We start from the raw sequence: 16,404 nt of genomic DNA, 5'->3' as shown, positions 1-16,404 counted from the left end.
GGTCGCTATCAACACGATTGTATGCCCTGCGTACGATCTCGAGATTATCCCCACTGCCTAAAGGGGCCAGTCAACCTCGGTCATGGGGGACCTCAGCACCCGAGTTTCTACAATGACCCGCGTACCGGAAAGGACGGAATAAATACACCATATCGGGTGTATGCCTACACACGCCGACAAGTGACAAGGGATCGTGACGACATGCGAAGCCGCGCTACACACGACCATACCATGAGACTGACCCGCGGGACCCGTTGTGCACTACTACGAAGACATTAGAGGTGGACTCGCTACAGGGACCCGTATGACGAATGAGCGGGACAATACGCCATACCAGGAGTACGGCTACGCACGATCCTATGGACCACGACACGTCAATCCGAGACAACAGATCGTCCTCTTACGAGTAGAGAACAAATCTCTTATGTATGGTCCTACCCTAGCTTGAGCTATAAAAGGGCAGGTCCTCCTTCTTCCCACACACGCACCAGTTGTAACACGCTCTAAGGCAATACTACGATAAACGCTACACTGGACTAGGGCTTGAGCCCGAACCAGTATAAACCCTCGGTCTTAATTCCTACGTTCGAGTTCCAACGATTCTCCATTCGGAGTGAGTCCACGCTAGCATGCCCCGCCACAAATCTTATTGTCACCGGTTTCCGAAACCACGACAATATCTATCAACTTTTGTGTAATGTTATAATATTTTTATCCTAAGCTTTTACAATTATAATATGACTCCATGCCAATTTTTAGATTTTTTACCACATTTCATAATTACTTTATTTAATTCAAAATTGCTACAAAATATAAATTCAATATGTTATTGATAAAAGACTACAATATTGTAATTACGATGCATAATAGTACATGTGTTCTTAAATATGTGTGTAGTAATCCATTTGAATTATGCTCCATCTGTTCCAAATTAAAATTTATTTTAGTTAATTAGTGAATTCATATAATACTTGATATATTTGGTTTATATATGTGTTTATATTTATCACCATCTATTTAAATATAGACATTAAAATCAAGTGCTAAAACAAGTAGTATTTTGGGAAAGAGGGAGTAGAAAATAGTGGATACACATATCAATTAAAGATGTTTTATTTTTATTATCGATAAATTTCATGTAGTGTGATGATGTATCGTCTCTGTGTTGTGTTCGAGGTGACGGGTTCGATCCCTTTGGCTGCGTTGCTCGACTAGAGACGGAAGTTTGCAGCTTGTTTAGCTTGCTCTATAACCATATTTTCTATAGCTATAATTTATAAAGATAAAATATTATAGAGATCGAAGGTACAGTCAAATTAAAATCACAGTAAGTCATAACAACCTAGCAAGTACTTTGCTTAAGGTTAGACGGAAAGGACGTGGAAGGGGTTGCAGATAGCAAGTACGGTTGTGGAGGAGAAAACTAAAGAGTAGTAATGAGAAAAAAAAAGTCTAAGAATATGTTTAGTTTTTGATTAACTGTGTCATACTTCGATTAATGTTAGTAGTACGAATTGAAAAACTAATTTTAAATAGAAAAAATAGATAAAATATAACACGGTAGACATCAAACCAAACATCGCTACAGTAAGAAGATGGATATAAAAAACCCATCCTTCCTTGGAGAAGTACAACAATGTGTCTGAGGCTCTGAGCTCGCATACCTCCTCTTCGCTCTCAGCTCCTCACGCAACTCTCTCCGTCGTACTAACATGATGCATCTGGACGGCGTCGACGACGAGCTCGGCGATGGCGACTGCGCCCCCTCTACCGCGCGCTTTGAGCTCCAGGAGGATCCTTCCTTCTGGAAGGACAACAATGTGCAGGTTATATCCGCCGCCTCGATGCGAGCTGCCTCCGGCCATCGTTTCTCCTTCAGTCCTTCCCTAGCGGGAGTTCTATAGTCTAGCTCGCTCGGGTCACTCCTCACGCGGGTCGCTTAACTGCTCCAATGTGCAGGTTGTGATCCGTATCCGACCCCTGAGCGGCAGTGAGATATCGCTTCAGGGGCAGAAGCGGTGCGTCAGGCAGGATAGTAGCAAGGGCCAGTGCCTTGCATGGACTGGAAATCCCGAGTCCCGCTTCACTTTCGATCTCGTCGCGGACGAACATGTCTCGCAGGTGCTCTTAGCTTGCTGCTCTCGGTTTCTCAGTTTAGTATTCGTCCCTCGTTGCATCTGCTGAATTATTTTTCGTGCTGATTAATTAACTTCTCAGGAGGATATGTTCAAAGTTGCTGGGGTGCCCATGGTGGAGAACTGTATAGCTGGCTATAACAGCTGCATGTTTGCTTACGGGCAGGTAAAACTGCACTCTCTGGTTCCTGCTCAAGTTTTAATTCTGTGTTTACCTTTCATTTTCAACGCTTACCTGCTTCTGCTAGGCTGGAAGTGGAAAAACACATACGATGCTTGGTGACATAGAAAACGTAACACCGAGGAACAGTGTGAATTGTGGTATGGCGCCTCGAGTATTTGATCACCTCTTTGCAAGGATCCAAAAGGCAAGGCTCGAAGATCTGTTACTTTCTGTATGCCTAATTTTGACTGACATGACATGTTATTGTTCTTAGCTAAATGTATTCACTACGGTTTGCAGGAAAAGGAATTAAGAATAGATGAAACGCTCAGGTTTACATGTAAATGCTCTTTTCTGGAGATTTATAATGAGCAGATTCTGGATCTCCTCAACCCCAATTCTGTAAACTTGCAGGTAATTCATGCGGATTCTGTTGTGGTTATACAGATCTTTATTGATTTTGCATGTCTTATGCCTAGGCTCATACCTCCTATTCATTTAATGGTCCCTGATTTTTCTTTATTGCGTCTTTTTTATGTGCTGTTAGCAAATGTTTATATTTCGAGATATACATTATTCAGAGTTCAGGCCATGAGCTGATTAGCTCTAGTTTCATTCTCTCAGATAAGGGAGGATTCCAGAAAGGGTGTCCATGTTGAGAGTTTGACGGAACATGAAATCTCCAATGCTCGAGAAGCTCTGCAACAACTTATTGAGGTTGATTGAGAGAATAATTTCATTTTTATTTTTGCATTATGCTGAGGTTTGTCTCTGTAGTTGGGATTGTTGGAAACTTGAATCCCTTTTACCCGTTCAAATCTAATCAAGTTTGCACAACTGTTTGGTACCTAAGTTTAAGGTTCAGTACATGACTGGGACCTTAATATGCATTCTTCATTTATTTTCAGGGAGCAGCAAACCGGAAGGTAGCAGCCACCAATATGAACCATGCAAGTAGCCGCTCTCATAGTGTTTTCACGTGCCTTATAAAAAGTAAGGTACATGAAACAAAATTTCTCCAGATCTGCTACTGGTTTGTAATAAGATGCTCATTCTGGGGTCTCTAATTTCAAGTTGTCATAGTGGCATCATATGCACGATCTTGTTGTTGTTGGTTATGGCACATACATATTGGCCTTACTTGCTCTTGAAATTAATTATTCAGTGGGAGTCAAAAGGTATCAACTACCACCGCTTTTCTCGACTCAACCTTGTTGACCTTGCAGGCTCAGAGAGGTAATTTGCATAAGTAACATTGCATATAATAATTTACTATGACTATAATAGATTTTCAGTGTCACCAATTTTCAATCTCTTTCACTCTCCTATTGAGAATGCATGACTTCTGCCTTGCAGGCAAAAGAGCTCAGGTGCTAAAGGGGAGCGATTGAAGGAAGCTACCAACATCAACAAATCACTCTCAACTTTGGGGTTAGTTGATTTCTGCTATTATATACCCCAAATTGTGGAAAAACCTTTAGAAATTTGTTATAAACTTAGCTTGCTGAGTTAGATTCATGTCACAGCATTACACATTTTTGTAATTATTTTGGTCAATGACATTCTTGCAGACTTGTCATTACGAACCTAATTGCTGTGTCAAACAAAAAGTCACAGCATGTTCCGTACAGAGATTCAAAATTAACATTCCTCCTTCAGGTAATATAGACCACTGATGCAGTAAAGTTGCTCATGTTGTAAGTAAGCATCTAGGGAGCTATATATGATTATAAAGGTTTAAGATGTGAGTTTACATTTCCGTTTGACCGTTTCTGATTAAAGACTGAGTTATTCCTTTTCTCTGCTTTCCAGGATTCCCTTGGAGGAAATTCAAAAACGACCATAATTGCAAACATAAGCCCATCCAGCTGGTAGACTCCTAACCATGATTGTTCTAGTTAACTGCATTTTTATTTTGAAACTTCCATTCCATTTTGAAAGTTAGACATTTGATATTTCTTGTTTTCTATCCAGTTGTGCTGCTGAGACATTAAGCACATTGAAATTCGCACAACGAGCTAAATACATAAGGAACAATGTAAGTAACCTGCACACTTTGATTAGCATACCACCATTTTTTTTGTGCAAGCATCAGCTGACTATTACTTTTTGTAGGCTATAATTAACGAGGATGCTTCTGGTGATGTTCTTAGCATGCGCTTACTACAGATCCAGAAGCTTAAAGTATATATGAGTTTATACTTTATCTGGCATTTACTGTATATTGGAGGCCATTGCCCAAATATTATATTGAATAAACATTTGTAATGTGTAATCTATCATATAATTTGACATGTTCACTCCACTTACTTTTGATAAAATAGCTACTCAGGTATACATAGTTGTTCTTGCTTGTAGAACTTGATGTGCTTGCAGGCTAGCTACTTACACTATTTTGCCGGTACCTCGTGTTCAGAGGAAAGATTGTGATGCTGCCCTTGTCGCTGCTTTTAAGAGGGAACAGGAGAAGGAAGCAGCACAGTTGAAGGCAATGATAGATGCAAATCAGATTGCTGAACAGCTGGTCTGTAGTTCTTTATGATTTTGCATCACTGATAGTCATGTGTTTGCTAATTTTAATTTTCTGTTTCTCCACAGGAAGCTCAAAAAACAGAAGAGGTAAGAAGTTTCAAGATGAGGCTTAAGTTTTGCGAAGAACGGATCAAAATATTGGAGCAGGTTGCTTCAGGGAAATTATCTGTTGAAGCACATCTTCTGCAAGAGAAGGAAAACCTTGTAAAGGAGTTAGAAGTTTTGCAGTGTCAATTAGATCGTAATCCAGAAATTACAAAATTTGCAATGGAGAATCTACAACTAAAGGAAGACTTACGAAGGTTAGCATTGCTGTCTATATTATGGTGCTCTTTAAATGGTTGTGGACTCATTTTTTTCTTGTGTGACCGTTGGCGAATAATAACTGATTCTTGAATAGATTATTGTTTGTGTTAGCCCCTTTGTAATTACTGTCACACCCTTATGTAATGAGCCAGGCCCAACATCTATTGATATATATATCAGTCCCAACCCTAGTTAGAGTTAGGGTTTCTTATTCCAACTATATAGCCATTTCCCAAATTCCAGTTATTTTCATTGTGCTGTTAACCTTACCAGTCACTTCTACTTCGTTGAATATTTTATGAAGTGAATACGACTCATTATTTTTGTATGTGACTGATGGCAAGTAGTAACTGATTATTGAATATTTTATTGTCTGAAATAAACTTGTTGGTTTGTGTTCTAGTTTATCTGCTTGGAGTTTAATTGAAATTTTAACGGTTTTTTATTGTTACTTAAAAAAATCAGGTTGCAGTCATTTGTTGATGAAGATGAACGAGAAATGATGCATGAGCAAATCATTGTTTTACAAGATAGGGTCTGTATTTCTAAGTCATCTGGATCCTGTTTGGGGCAGACTCTAATGATGTGAATATGTTACTTTATTGAAGTAGTGAGCTTACTTAATAATTTGATTTGCAGCTGCTTGAGGCTCTTGACTGGAAGCTTATGCATGAGAAGGGACCTGTTACCAAGGTTTGTTTATAATTATATGAAAAAAAATCTGAATTAAGGACGCCAATTCCTAACTATATGCAAAAACAAAAACTGGTTATATTTACTTCATGGAATTATACATGCTTACCTTGACTTATATTTACGAAAAATTATGCAGGCCCTCTCATTATTCGAGGAGCCACCCAGTGATGAGGAAAAAGAGTTTCTTCGTTTGCAGGTTAGTGTAAGCATATCATTGTGACGTAAACAACTCTGATTATACATTTGTTTATATAATTATGTTTATTCATTTGTGGCTCCAGTTTATAATTTTGTCACTGCAGGCTATTCAAAACGAGAGAGAAATTGAGTTGTTGCGTAAAAAATTGACATTCTGCCTTGAAGCAAAAGAGAATCTTGAGAGGTATACATTTTGTCCTACCTTGGCATGCCGTTACTAGGGAATTTACTACTACTCAATATGTTTCCTTCTTCCATAGTCTATTGAGAAATTTATGCTTTAAGAGATGGCTAATGATATTCTATGGTGGAGGCTGAGAATGGAAACCCTGACCCTAAATCAGAGTAGGCATGTGTACATATATTAATAGAGTATGAGCTGGGCTAAGTGTTGGAATGTGAACCCCTAAACCCTAACGGGGGTTGGGTGATATATTAATAGGCTGAGTAAACTGGGCCAGGCCCATTACAGAGGGGTGAGATGGACATTACACGGGGAAGACCCCAAACCCTAGACGGGTTAGTCTAACACCCCCCCGCAGTCACAACTCTATCCTGTACAGATGTTGAGACTGGATCGAAAGTCTAAAAATACACTCGATGGTAACCCCTTGGTGAAGATGTCGGCGAACTGCAGCGTGGTGGGGACGCTGAGAACACGAACGTCACCGGCAGCGACACGCTCGCGAACGAAGTGCAGGTCGATCTCCACGTGCTTCGTGCGCTGATGTTGTACGGGGTTGGTGGAGAGGTAGACCGCGCTGACGTTGTCGCAGTAGACGAGGGTGGCGCGCTGGAGGGGACTGTGGAGCTCGTAGAGGAGCTGGCGCAGCCAGGAGGCCTCTGCCACACCGTTGGCCACGGCACGGTACTCGGCCTCAGCGCTGGAGCGAGAGACGACGGGCTGTCGCTTGGCGGCCCAAGAGATGAGGTTGGCGCCCAGGAACACGGCGTAACCGGAGGTGGACCGGCGCGTGTCGGGACAGCCAGCCCAGTCAGCGTCGGTGTAGACCACGAGCTCCGACGTCGGGGATGGACGGAGAAGGAGGCCGTAGTCGAGGGAGCCGCGGAGGTAGCGCAGAATCCGCTTGAGCGCGGTGAGATGGGGCTCCCGCGGAGTGTGCATATGCAGGCACACCTGCTGGACGGCGTATGCGATGTCGGGCCTGGAGAAGGTGAGGTACTGGAGCGCGCCGGTCAGGCTCCGGTAGGACGTCGCGTCGGCGACCGGAGGCCCGTCGTCCTCAGATAGTTTCGCCTGAGTGTCGACAGGCGTGGAGCAGGGCTTGCAGTCAAACATGCCAGCCCGCTCCAGGATGTCGATGGCGTACTGGCGCTGGTGGAGGAAGAGACCCTGAGGCCGGCGCTCGGCGGTGATGCCGAGGAAGTGGTGTAGGGGCCCCAGGTCCTTCATCGCGAACTCCCGCTGGAGGGCGACAATCGTGCGGTGTAGGAGGTCGGCGGTGGATGCCGTGAGCACAATGTCGTCGACGTAGAGCAGGAGGTAGACGGTGTCGTCGCCGCGCCGGTAGATGAACAGGGACGTGTCCGACTTGGCCTCGACGAAGCCGATGGAGGCCAGGTAGGAGGCGAAGCGACTGTACCAGGCCCGTGGTGCCTGCTTGAGGCCGTACAGGGACCGATTCAGCCGGCAGACCAGATCCGGACGGTCAGCGTCGACGAAGCCGGTGGGCTGACTACAGTAGACAGTCTCCATCAGAGTGCCATGGAGGAAGGCATTCTTGACGTCGAGCTGATGGATCGCCCAGTCGCGGGAGAGGGCGAGGGAGAGGACGGCGCGAACAGTGGCGAACTTGACGACGGGGCTGAAGGTCTCGTCGTAGTCCACTCCGGGGCGCTGGGTGAAGCCCCGAAGGACCCAACGGGCCTTGTAGCGGTCGAGGGAGCCGTCCGAGGTCAGCTTGTGGCGAAAGAGCCACTTGCCGGTGACCACGTTGGTGCCTGGTGGACGTGGCACCAGGTCCCAGGTGTGGTTGGCCAAGAGGGCCGCGTACTCCTCCTCCATAGCACGACGCCAATGTGGGTCGGCGAGGGCAGTGCGAACGGAGGAGGGCACCGGGGAAGCGTCGGGTGGAGTGCTGGATGTAGCAGCAGCCAGGATCAGCCGGTCGACGGGGCGAAGAACGCTAGCGGCGCGCCGAGTCACCATTGGGTGGACGTGCCCGGGGTCGCGGTGGATGGCGACTGGGTGGTATACGGACGACTCGGAGCGAACTGCCGGAACGTCGAGAGCGGCGGTAGTGGCCGGCTCGCGGCGGTGATAGACGACGGCAGGGTCGGCGAAGCGGGCCGCGCTCGTCGACGGGCCTGAGTCGGGGGGCGCCGAGGTAGTGGCGTGGCCGCGGCGGTGGTAGACGAGCGTGGGGTTGGCGAAGCGAGCCGGGGTCGACGGGGCCGCGCGTGGCGTAGGCGGGGCCGCGCGTGGCGCAGGCGTGGTCGACGGGGCCGCGCGTGGCGCAGGCGGGGTCGACGGGGCCGCGCGTGGCGCAGGCAGGATCGAGGGGGCCGCGCATGACGCAGGCATGATCGTCGTGGCCGCGCGAGGCGCAGGCGGGGTCGACGGCGCCGCACGTGGCGCTGGGATGGGCGCGAGCGGTGGCGTCGTGGCTGCACGAGGAGCAGGTAACAGCGCAAGGCGTGGCGCCGGGGGTGGGGGGGGAACCGGATCGAACTCGAGGAGTGAGTCGAGATCGGTGGGTGTGGTGGAGCCTGCAAGAGGAAACACATCTTTGTCGAAGACAACGTGACGAGAGATGATGATGCGGTGGGAGGTGAGGTCCAGACACCGATACCCCTTGTGGTCAGGGGAGTAGCCGAGGAAGAGGCAGCGAGTGGAGCGAGGAGAGAGCTTGTTAGGGGCGGTAGCGGAAGTGTTAGGGTAGCAGGCACAGCCAAACACGCGCAGGTGGTCGTAGGAAGGGGTTGTGCCGTACAGGGCGAAGTGAGGTGTAGGGTGGCTCACCGCCTTCGAGGGAAGACGGTTGAGGAGATGCGTGGCGGTATGAAGGGCCTCAGCCCAGTAGGTTGCAGGGAGAGACGCCTGAAAGAGAAGGCAGCGGATCATGTTGGTGGTGGTGCGGATCATGCGCTCGGCCCGGCCGTTCTGAGCAGAGGTGTAGGGGCACGAGAGACGCAGCTGGACGCCGTGAGTGAGGAAGAATGAACGGGAGGCGTTGTTGTCGAACTCGCGGCCATTGTCGCACTGCAGGGCACGAACCGGGCGCCGGAACTGGGTGGATACCCAGGCGAAGAAGTGAGTGAGGGTGGTGAACGTGTCGGACTTCAGCCGAAGGGGGAAAGTCCAAAGGAAATGAGAGTAGTCGTCCAGAATGACCAGGTAGTATTTGTAGCCGGAGAGGCTAAGGACAGGAGACGTCCAGAGATCACAGTGGACAAGATCAAAGGCCTGAACAGCCCTGGACGTGGAGGTGGAAAAAGGAAGACGGGAGTGACGGCCAAGCTGACAAGCATGACAGAGGTGCGTAGAAGAGCCCCGAGTATAGGATATGTCAGAGTGGCCGGCAAGCTGGGACATGACGTCAGGTCCAGGGTGCCCAAGGCGACGGTGCCAAATGGCGGAGGAGGTGGTGGTAGTAGCAAGAGCATATGATGTGGTGGTAGTAGTAAGGGCAGGAGATGAGGCTACTCCGGTGTGGGGAGTGGTGGGCAAGTGAAGGGAATAGAGGGGGCCGGAGCTGTCACAGCGAGCGAGCACAGCATGTGTGGGAAGGTGGCGTATGGTGAGACCCCAGGGGTCGAACTCCATAGAGCACTGGTTGTCACTAGTGAAGCGACGAACCGAGAGGAGGGGATGAGTCAGTCCAGGAGCAACAAGGACGTCGTTAAGGCAGAATGGTCCTGGAAGAACCGATGCACCTACTGAGGTGACCGGGAGGGTGGAACCGTTCCCAACGACTATGGAGGAAGGATGTGAGGGGTGTGGTGGATGGGAGTGGAGTAACGAACTAGTTGTGGGGGTAGTGTGGAAGGAGGCCCCGGAGTCAACCACCCAATCGGTGGTGGGAGGGGGAGGTGTTGGTGGCGAAGGTACGGTGTGAGCGGAGAAGGCTAAAGAAGGTGCCCCGATAGAGGCGCTAGGTGGGGAGGGAGATGACACGGGCTCAATCGCTAGGGAGGCGATCGCAGCACATGGGAAGACAAGCGGTCCAGGCACGTGGCGGCCCGCCTGAGGGTGGATCTCAACGCAGTCCCGGAGAATAGGGTTCCAGACTGGATCGAGGGACACGAACATGCCCCGGATGAGCTGGCCGTTGTGGAGGAGGGCACGCACAGTCACAGGAGCGACGGGCGAGGTAAAGCTCATGTACAGCGGGGGTGACGTCATGGAATCGGTGTGGGGAAAACACTGGTAGGGGAAGCGCAGCGGCACGAGAAGTGAGGAGGGCCGTCCAGAAGGGCGCACGCTGCCAGAAGGATCGAGTCGGGCGGCTTGGCTAGGAGTTGGGGCCGACAGCGTCTAACGGCAAGTGAAGAGGAGGCCGCAGCGGGGAGTGCTCGCGGCAGAGAGAAGGGCGGCTGGGGACCAGCGGATGACGGGAGCGAGGGGAGGAGGCCGGCTGGACGCCGGCCGACAGAGAAGGGGAAGAAGCGAGCCGGGGCGGATCCGGCGGCGCTGGCGCGGAAGGACACAAGCCGCGCGCGGCACCGGCGGCTGGAGGAGACGGCGCAGGTGCGCGGTCCGGTGGGAGCAGAGGGAGAAGGCGCGGAGTCGCGACTGGGCGCGGGCCAGAGGCGGCCGGGCGCGCGGGATCGGCGAGGTCGGCCTTGGGCGGCTTCCTAGCGCGGCGGTTGCAGGACCGACGGTCCGGCCGGAGCGCGGACGGCGCGCGGCCCTGGCTGGGCGGCTTCCTGGCGCGCGGCCCTGGCTGGGCGGCTTCCTGGCGCGCGGCCCAGGCTGGGCGGCTTCCTGACGCGGCGGCTGGAGGGTCCGGCCGGCGCGGCGGCTGGGGGGGCGTCGGGTCCGGCCGGCGCGCGGCCCTGACGGCTGGAGGCGCGGACGGCGGCGCGCCTGGGGGAGCACGGCGCGCGGCGGCGCGGCAGGCAGGGGATGCCGGGCCTGCTGGCGGCGCGGGCGTTTGAGGGAGATGGGCCGGCGGGATGGGGGCTGGCGGCTGGCTGGGGGCCGGCGTCTGGCTGGCTGGGGGCCGGCGGCTGTAGGGGTGGCGGCTGCAGGGGAGGAGAGCTCCCAGCGGCTGCAGCGGTTGCAGGAAAAAAAACCCTAAACCTAGGCTGATACCATGTTGGAATGTGAACCCCTAAACCCTAACGGGGTTGGGCGATATATTAATAGGCTGAGTAAACTGGGCCAGGCCCATTACAGAGGGGTGAGATGGACATTACACGGGGAAGACCCCAAACCCTAGACGGGTTAGTCTAACACTAAGTCCCATTTACACGGATACAAACACAATAATTCAACACCATATGGCCTCAAATAACATGGAAATTGTTCTGATGCCATTACCTGATATATCAAACAATGTGCAGGCATGTAAATGAGTTGACCACAGAGTTGGAGCTTACAAAGAAACATGATAACACAGATAAAGAATCCAAGCCTGCCCAGCTCCAGGATCAAGGAGAGGCAGATTTACATAACTTGTCTGATGCTCAGATGGAATTTAAGACTTTGGTTGACGCGATAGCTTCTGCAAGTCAACGGGAAGCAGAAGCTCATGAAACTGTGATTGGTTTGGCCAAAGATAATGAAGAATTGAGAATGCAGCTTAAGGTTTTGATTGAGGATAACAAGAGATTGATTGAGCTCTATCAACACGCTTTTGTCAATGTCGAGGCAAACCAAGATGGAAACCCTGTGAACGAAGATCTGCTCAATGCCCAACCAGCAGCAACATCAGATTTGCATGCACATAACTCATCCAATGTGGAAGAAGAGCCTAAGATAGTAGATGAAAAATGCACAAATGAGGACAATTTCTCAAGAGTTACATCCGTTGAATTGTGTCTTCAGCTGGAGGAGATGGATGAGGAAAATGAAGGACTTATGGGTTTGCATGAGAAAACTATGCAGGAAAGAGATGTATTCAAACGGAAGATTTTAGAGCAAAGCGACTCTGAAGCTGTAAAAGATATTTTATTGGGCGAGAAAGATGCTGAAATGAGTGAAGCAGCTGAGAATCCTGAAGTGAAACATGTTCATGACTCCATAATTGTAGCTTTGAAAGATGTGCTGCAGATTGTTCGGAGTAAGCTGGAGCTTGTCCAAGATAAGGTTGTGTCTACTCAGGATGCAGTAAAATATTTTAAGCTACTAGAAATGGCTAGTGGTAAGGCCACAGAACTTTATTCAAGAATTGAGCTTCAGTATCTAGGCGCACAGCGTCTTCAGGAAGACATCACTGTCCTTAAGTCTGTGCTGTCAGAATCACAGGAGAAGATAATTGCTTTTGAAGGCAAGTATTTCTTGCCTGCAGCATCATGTTGGAACATGGTTTTGAAGACCAAAAGTCCTGCAGAGTCCAGGTTGGATGCCAGCTTTGAATCAATGAATCAGAAGAAAGAACGGTTCAATCATCTCCAAACTCGCAAAAATGAACTATCTGCCGCAAGAAGAAGAGCACGTGAATCTGAAACTGAGTTGAGAAGCAAAATTGATGGCCTTAAAGTGAAACTTGGCGCGTATGGAGCTCAAAGAAAGGAGGAAGAAAAGGTCCTGTTTGCTATTGATAACTTGGATACTTCCACTGCACCAATGCATAAACCCAAGAACTATGGCAAGGCAACCGCGCCGCTGAAATCCGATGAGGATTGGATGAAGCTTCGGTGTGAACTACAGAAGGCCCGCGAACAGTTCTTTATGGTGCAAAAGGAAATAAAGAACATCAATAAATGTGATTATATTGATTGTGAGATTGCAGTCCTTGAAGCAGAAATAGAGGACTCCTGGTTCTCCATGCTGGAAAGTGACATCGAGAGGTTTGTCCTTGACAGTACGTTCACAGAGATTTGGGAGGGTAGGGCAAAGGACATGGAGGCCTCGCTGGTTGAGTACCAGGACTGTGTTTTTCAAGTCAGTTTGAAGGAGGAAGAGATCAAGATGTGTAATGAGTCCTTGCAGTATCAAGCCAGGGACAGGGAGTCGGATGAACTTCAGTCGAAGCTAAACCAAGCGATGCGGGAGCTGGGTGAGCTTCTGCAAGATAGAAGATGCTTAACAGATTGCAGTCTGGATGAACCCATGCTGCCCGTTGTTGAAAAGGTGGCAACAGACCTTGAAGCCGTCCGGATTTATGTCGATGAAGCTAAACAGCTTTTGCTTGTCGACAACCAAGCTAATCAGTGAACATACGCAGCTAGTTTGAGGCTCTGGCATATCTAGGGCTGGCTGTACAAACCAACAACTGTTATTTTCTGAGATGGGTCATTTAGGATAACGGCTCTGAATAAGATGTAATAGTAGTACAGACTACAGACTTCAGTTTGAAAACGTGTGGATACAATGGCATAAAGTCAAGTACATATTTTGCTTGGTTCCTTGGGCTAGTGAGAGCAATCTGTAGACCCACCAAAAGTTGTAAGACATGTCGTTTTCTATTAAGAGCATGAAAATTAATCTACTTGCACGGTAAAAATGACATATTCGATTTGGAAACAGAATTTTCAGTTTTTGCATATAAATCAAGTAGGGAAGATGATCTTCCAAACATTCAGTGCATCAGGAGCACCACACAACTTTCAGCTTCCATCCCTGCACCAAACCATGAAAAATTCAGCTTTGCTTGACAAAGAAAACTTGCTATTTGATTAACCCAATTGCCACATGGACATGTAGTTTCGATAATAGTTAATATAGTCAGAAGGAAATGGTCTTGAAACTGCCTAGTTCAAACCAAAACCTTTGAGTGTTATGCTAATCATTTGGAAAGAAGACTTGAGATCTATGATGTCTCAAGCAAGTCCTATCCCATAGTACTTTGCACAAAACAGGTAACTAAATGAACCAATAAAATAAGAGAAACCAATAGGAGGGAAAATTTTACAGGGAAGGTATACAATAAGCAACAAGGTGATATGTAGAGATGACAAAGGTAAGGATGATATCAATAAAAAATATGACAAAGGGTAGAATTAAGGTAAGACACGCGAAATGGCAAGGTGGGGAAAACAATCAAGGGTAAGATAGGTAGGGTTCCAACAGAAGAGTTGAAGTAAAAATTCATTACCGAAGGAAGTTATAAGGAAACAACAAGGTTACCATGGATGTGCAAAAATAAAATAACCGCTCATGGATCGTCAAGAAACAAGGGTGGTCAAGGATGTGTTAACTGAAATGTCTTGAACAGTCATTGGGGTATGAAAGATAAGCATACATAAAAATATGAGAGTATGCAAGACTCCAAGGACATGAGCATACTAAGACCAGGGGAATAGAAAATGTTGAAAGGTAATGACTTAACAACAAAATAGGAAGGGATCTCAAAAGACAGGAAGATCATGAAAACATAAACTGAAATGTAAAAATAGGCAACCGAGTTTTCAGGGTTAAGTGTTTGAATTAAGGGGTAAGGGTATGGAAGAATCCAAAAGATGCAACATGTCAATACCAAGGGAATAAAGATTGCCAAACGGTAGCAACTTAATGACGAAAGAGGAGAGAACCCCAAAAGGACAAGAAGGTTATGGTCAGGGGGCATCTACAAAGATGTCGCAAGCACAAGAGTGAGATCCGATCTAATAGTTTGAGAGAAATATAGATCATACTAGAATAAAATTACTTTTGGCAAGGGGGCATATAGGAGGACAACATAGAATTAGTCGAGGTGACTAATATTTTGAAGCAGAATCAAGGATGAGGTGAAGTAAAAATCAATAAGTCCTAAAAACGGCCAGTGCTACTCTAGGATAGCGGCCCTATAATCAGCAAGGCTTTGATACCATTTATGTCACACCCAGTTTTGAAGGTAAACCGAATGCGAACCATGTGCGTGCCAGGATCAGAAATTCACGTACATAGCGATTACATAAATGACTCATCATAGCGCAATGCTTCGAATAACAATAAAGAATAAATAATGATATTAAAGACTAAAGTCATTTACATAATATAAATCAAAGTACATAAAATCGAAACGTAGCCCAACATAAATAAACCCACCACAGACAGCTGACTGGGGGAGGTCGCTAGCCTAATCCTCGAACTCGTCGAAGTCCTGGAACTCCTAGAGATCCGCCTCGACGCCTTCTTCTTTACCTGAGCATAGATTGCACCAAAGGCAACCTGGTGTTTTGTGAAAGCATGGGTGAGTACACATCAACGTACTCAGCAAATGTCCTGTTTGGCTGAGGTGGACTAGCTTTATGTGTGGTTACGGTCAAAGCAGTTGCTTTTAGTTTGTCAGGTATTTATTATTAGTAGAAGCCAAGTGAGAGCACCTAGAGAGGGGTGAATAGGTGATCCTGTAAAATTCAACACTAATAGCCACAAAACTTGATTTAGAACGGCTAAGTAGCTTGAAGCTAGTTCTTGTGGACACAGATAATCAAAGAGAAAGCACACAAGAGACACATGATTTTTATCCCGTGGTTCGGCCAAGTAATACTTGCCTACTTCCACGTTGTGGCGTCCCAATGGACGAGGGTTGCACTCAACCCCTTTCAAGTGATCCGATGATCAACTTGAATACCGCGGTTTTTCCTTTCTTTGTCTTTCTTCCATTTGCGAGGAATCTTCACAACCTGGAGCCTCTCGCCCTTACAATGATGATCACAAAAGATGTACAGGAAGAGCAACACACACAAGACTCAAATCCAAGGCACAATCACGCACACAAGTCACAACTTGAGCTCAAGACACAACGCACAGAGTTCACAACTCAAATGGAGCTCAAGTCACTATCTCAAAGAATCAAATGCGCGAAGTTGGAGTCTTGGAGTCTTTGAATGTTTCTTGTAAGCTTGGGTGACTCCTCCATGCGCCTAGGGGTCCCTTTTATAGCCCTAAGGCAGCTAGGAGCCGTTGAAGATCAACAAGGAAGGCTATCCTTGCCTTCTGTCGAGTGGCGCACCAGACAGTCTGGTGCGCTACAGGACAGTCATTGTAGACGGTCCGGTGCAGATCTCCTTCCTTTTCTGGCGCAGATGACCGTTGCACCTCCAGGCCAGTTGGCGCATCGGACAGTCCGGTGCCCCCTGCCGACAGTTGGCGCGGGCCACGCGTCGCCCGCGATTTGCGCGGCCGGCCGTTGCGCTGGCGACCATTGGCTCACCGGACGGTCCGGTGAATTATAGTCATACGCCATTGATTTTTCCCGAGAGTGGCCTATTCACCGAAGGCTGGCCTGGCGCACCGGACACTGTCTGCTGCACCAAGCC

General features: G+C 48.2%; 1 protein-coding gene across 1 annotated transcript; it reads left to right on the top strand.

Moving 5' to 3' along the window:
- The first annotated feature begins 1,630 nt into the window (after positions 1 to 1,630).
- On the top strand, positions 1,631 to 13,664 carry LOC103625706 (kinesin-like protein KIN-12G). Its single transcript, XM_023300096.2, has 20 exons — positions 1,631 to 1,826; positions 1,960 to 2,121; positions 2,218 to 2,301; positions 2,384 to 2,503; positions 2,599 to 2,712; positions 2,923 to 3,015; positions 3,207 to 3,296; positions 3,464 to 3,534; positions 3,655 to 3,729; positions 3,870 to 3,957; positions 4,111 to 4,169; positions 4,273 to 4,336; positions 4,414 to 4,482; positions 4,715 to 4,822; positions 4,897 to 5,132; positions 5,602 to 5,671; positions 5,776 to 5,829; positions 5,969 to 6,028; positions 6,135 to 6,214; positions 11,560 to 13,664. The coding sequence occupies exons 1-20, from the start codon at positions 1,713 to 1,715 to the stop codon at positions 13,373 to 13,375; spliced, it is 3,627 nt and encodes a 1,208-aa protein (XP_023155864.1). The 5' UTR covers positions 1,631 to 1,712; the 3' UTR covers positions 13,376 to 13,664.
- Positions 13,665 to 16,404: the final 2,740 nt, after the last annotated feature.

The sequence above is a fragment of the Zea mays genome, chromosome 5 (assembly GCF_902167145.1).
Source record: "Zea mays cultivar B73 chromosome 5, Zm-B73-REFERENCE-NAM-5.0, whole genome shotgun sequence".
In the NCBI taxonomy this organism is placed as follows: Eukaryota; Viridiplantae; Streptophyta; class Magnoliopsida; order Poales; family Poaceae; genus Zea; species Zea mays.
The sequence above is the reverse complement of the archived record's forward strand: the minus strand, read 5'-3'. Positions and strand labels throughout refer to the sequence as shown.

What these genes read in the sequence shown, in the direction of transcription:
- LOC103625706 (XM_023300096.2), top strand. Translation starts at nt 1,713, where the DNA reads ATGATGCATCTGGACGGCGTCGACGACGAGCTCGGCGATGGCGACTGC. An exon ending in TCTTTGCAAGGATCCAAAAG is followed by an intron (nt 2,504 to 2,598) that starts GCAAGGCTCGAA and finishes TACGGTTTGCAG; the next exon opens with GAAAAGGAATTAAGAATAGA. An exon ending in ATCAGATTGCTGAACAGCTG is followed by an intron (nt 4,823 to 4,896) that starts GTCTGTAGTTCT and finishes GTTTCTCCACAG; the next exon opens with GAAGCTCAAAAAACAGAAGA.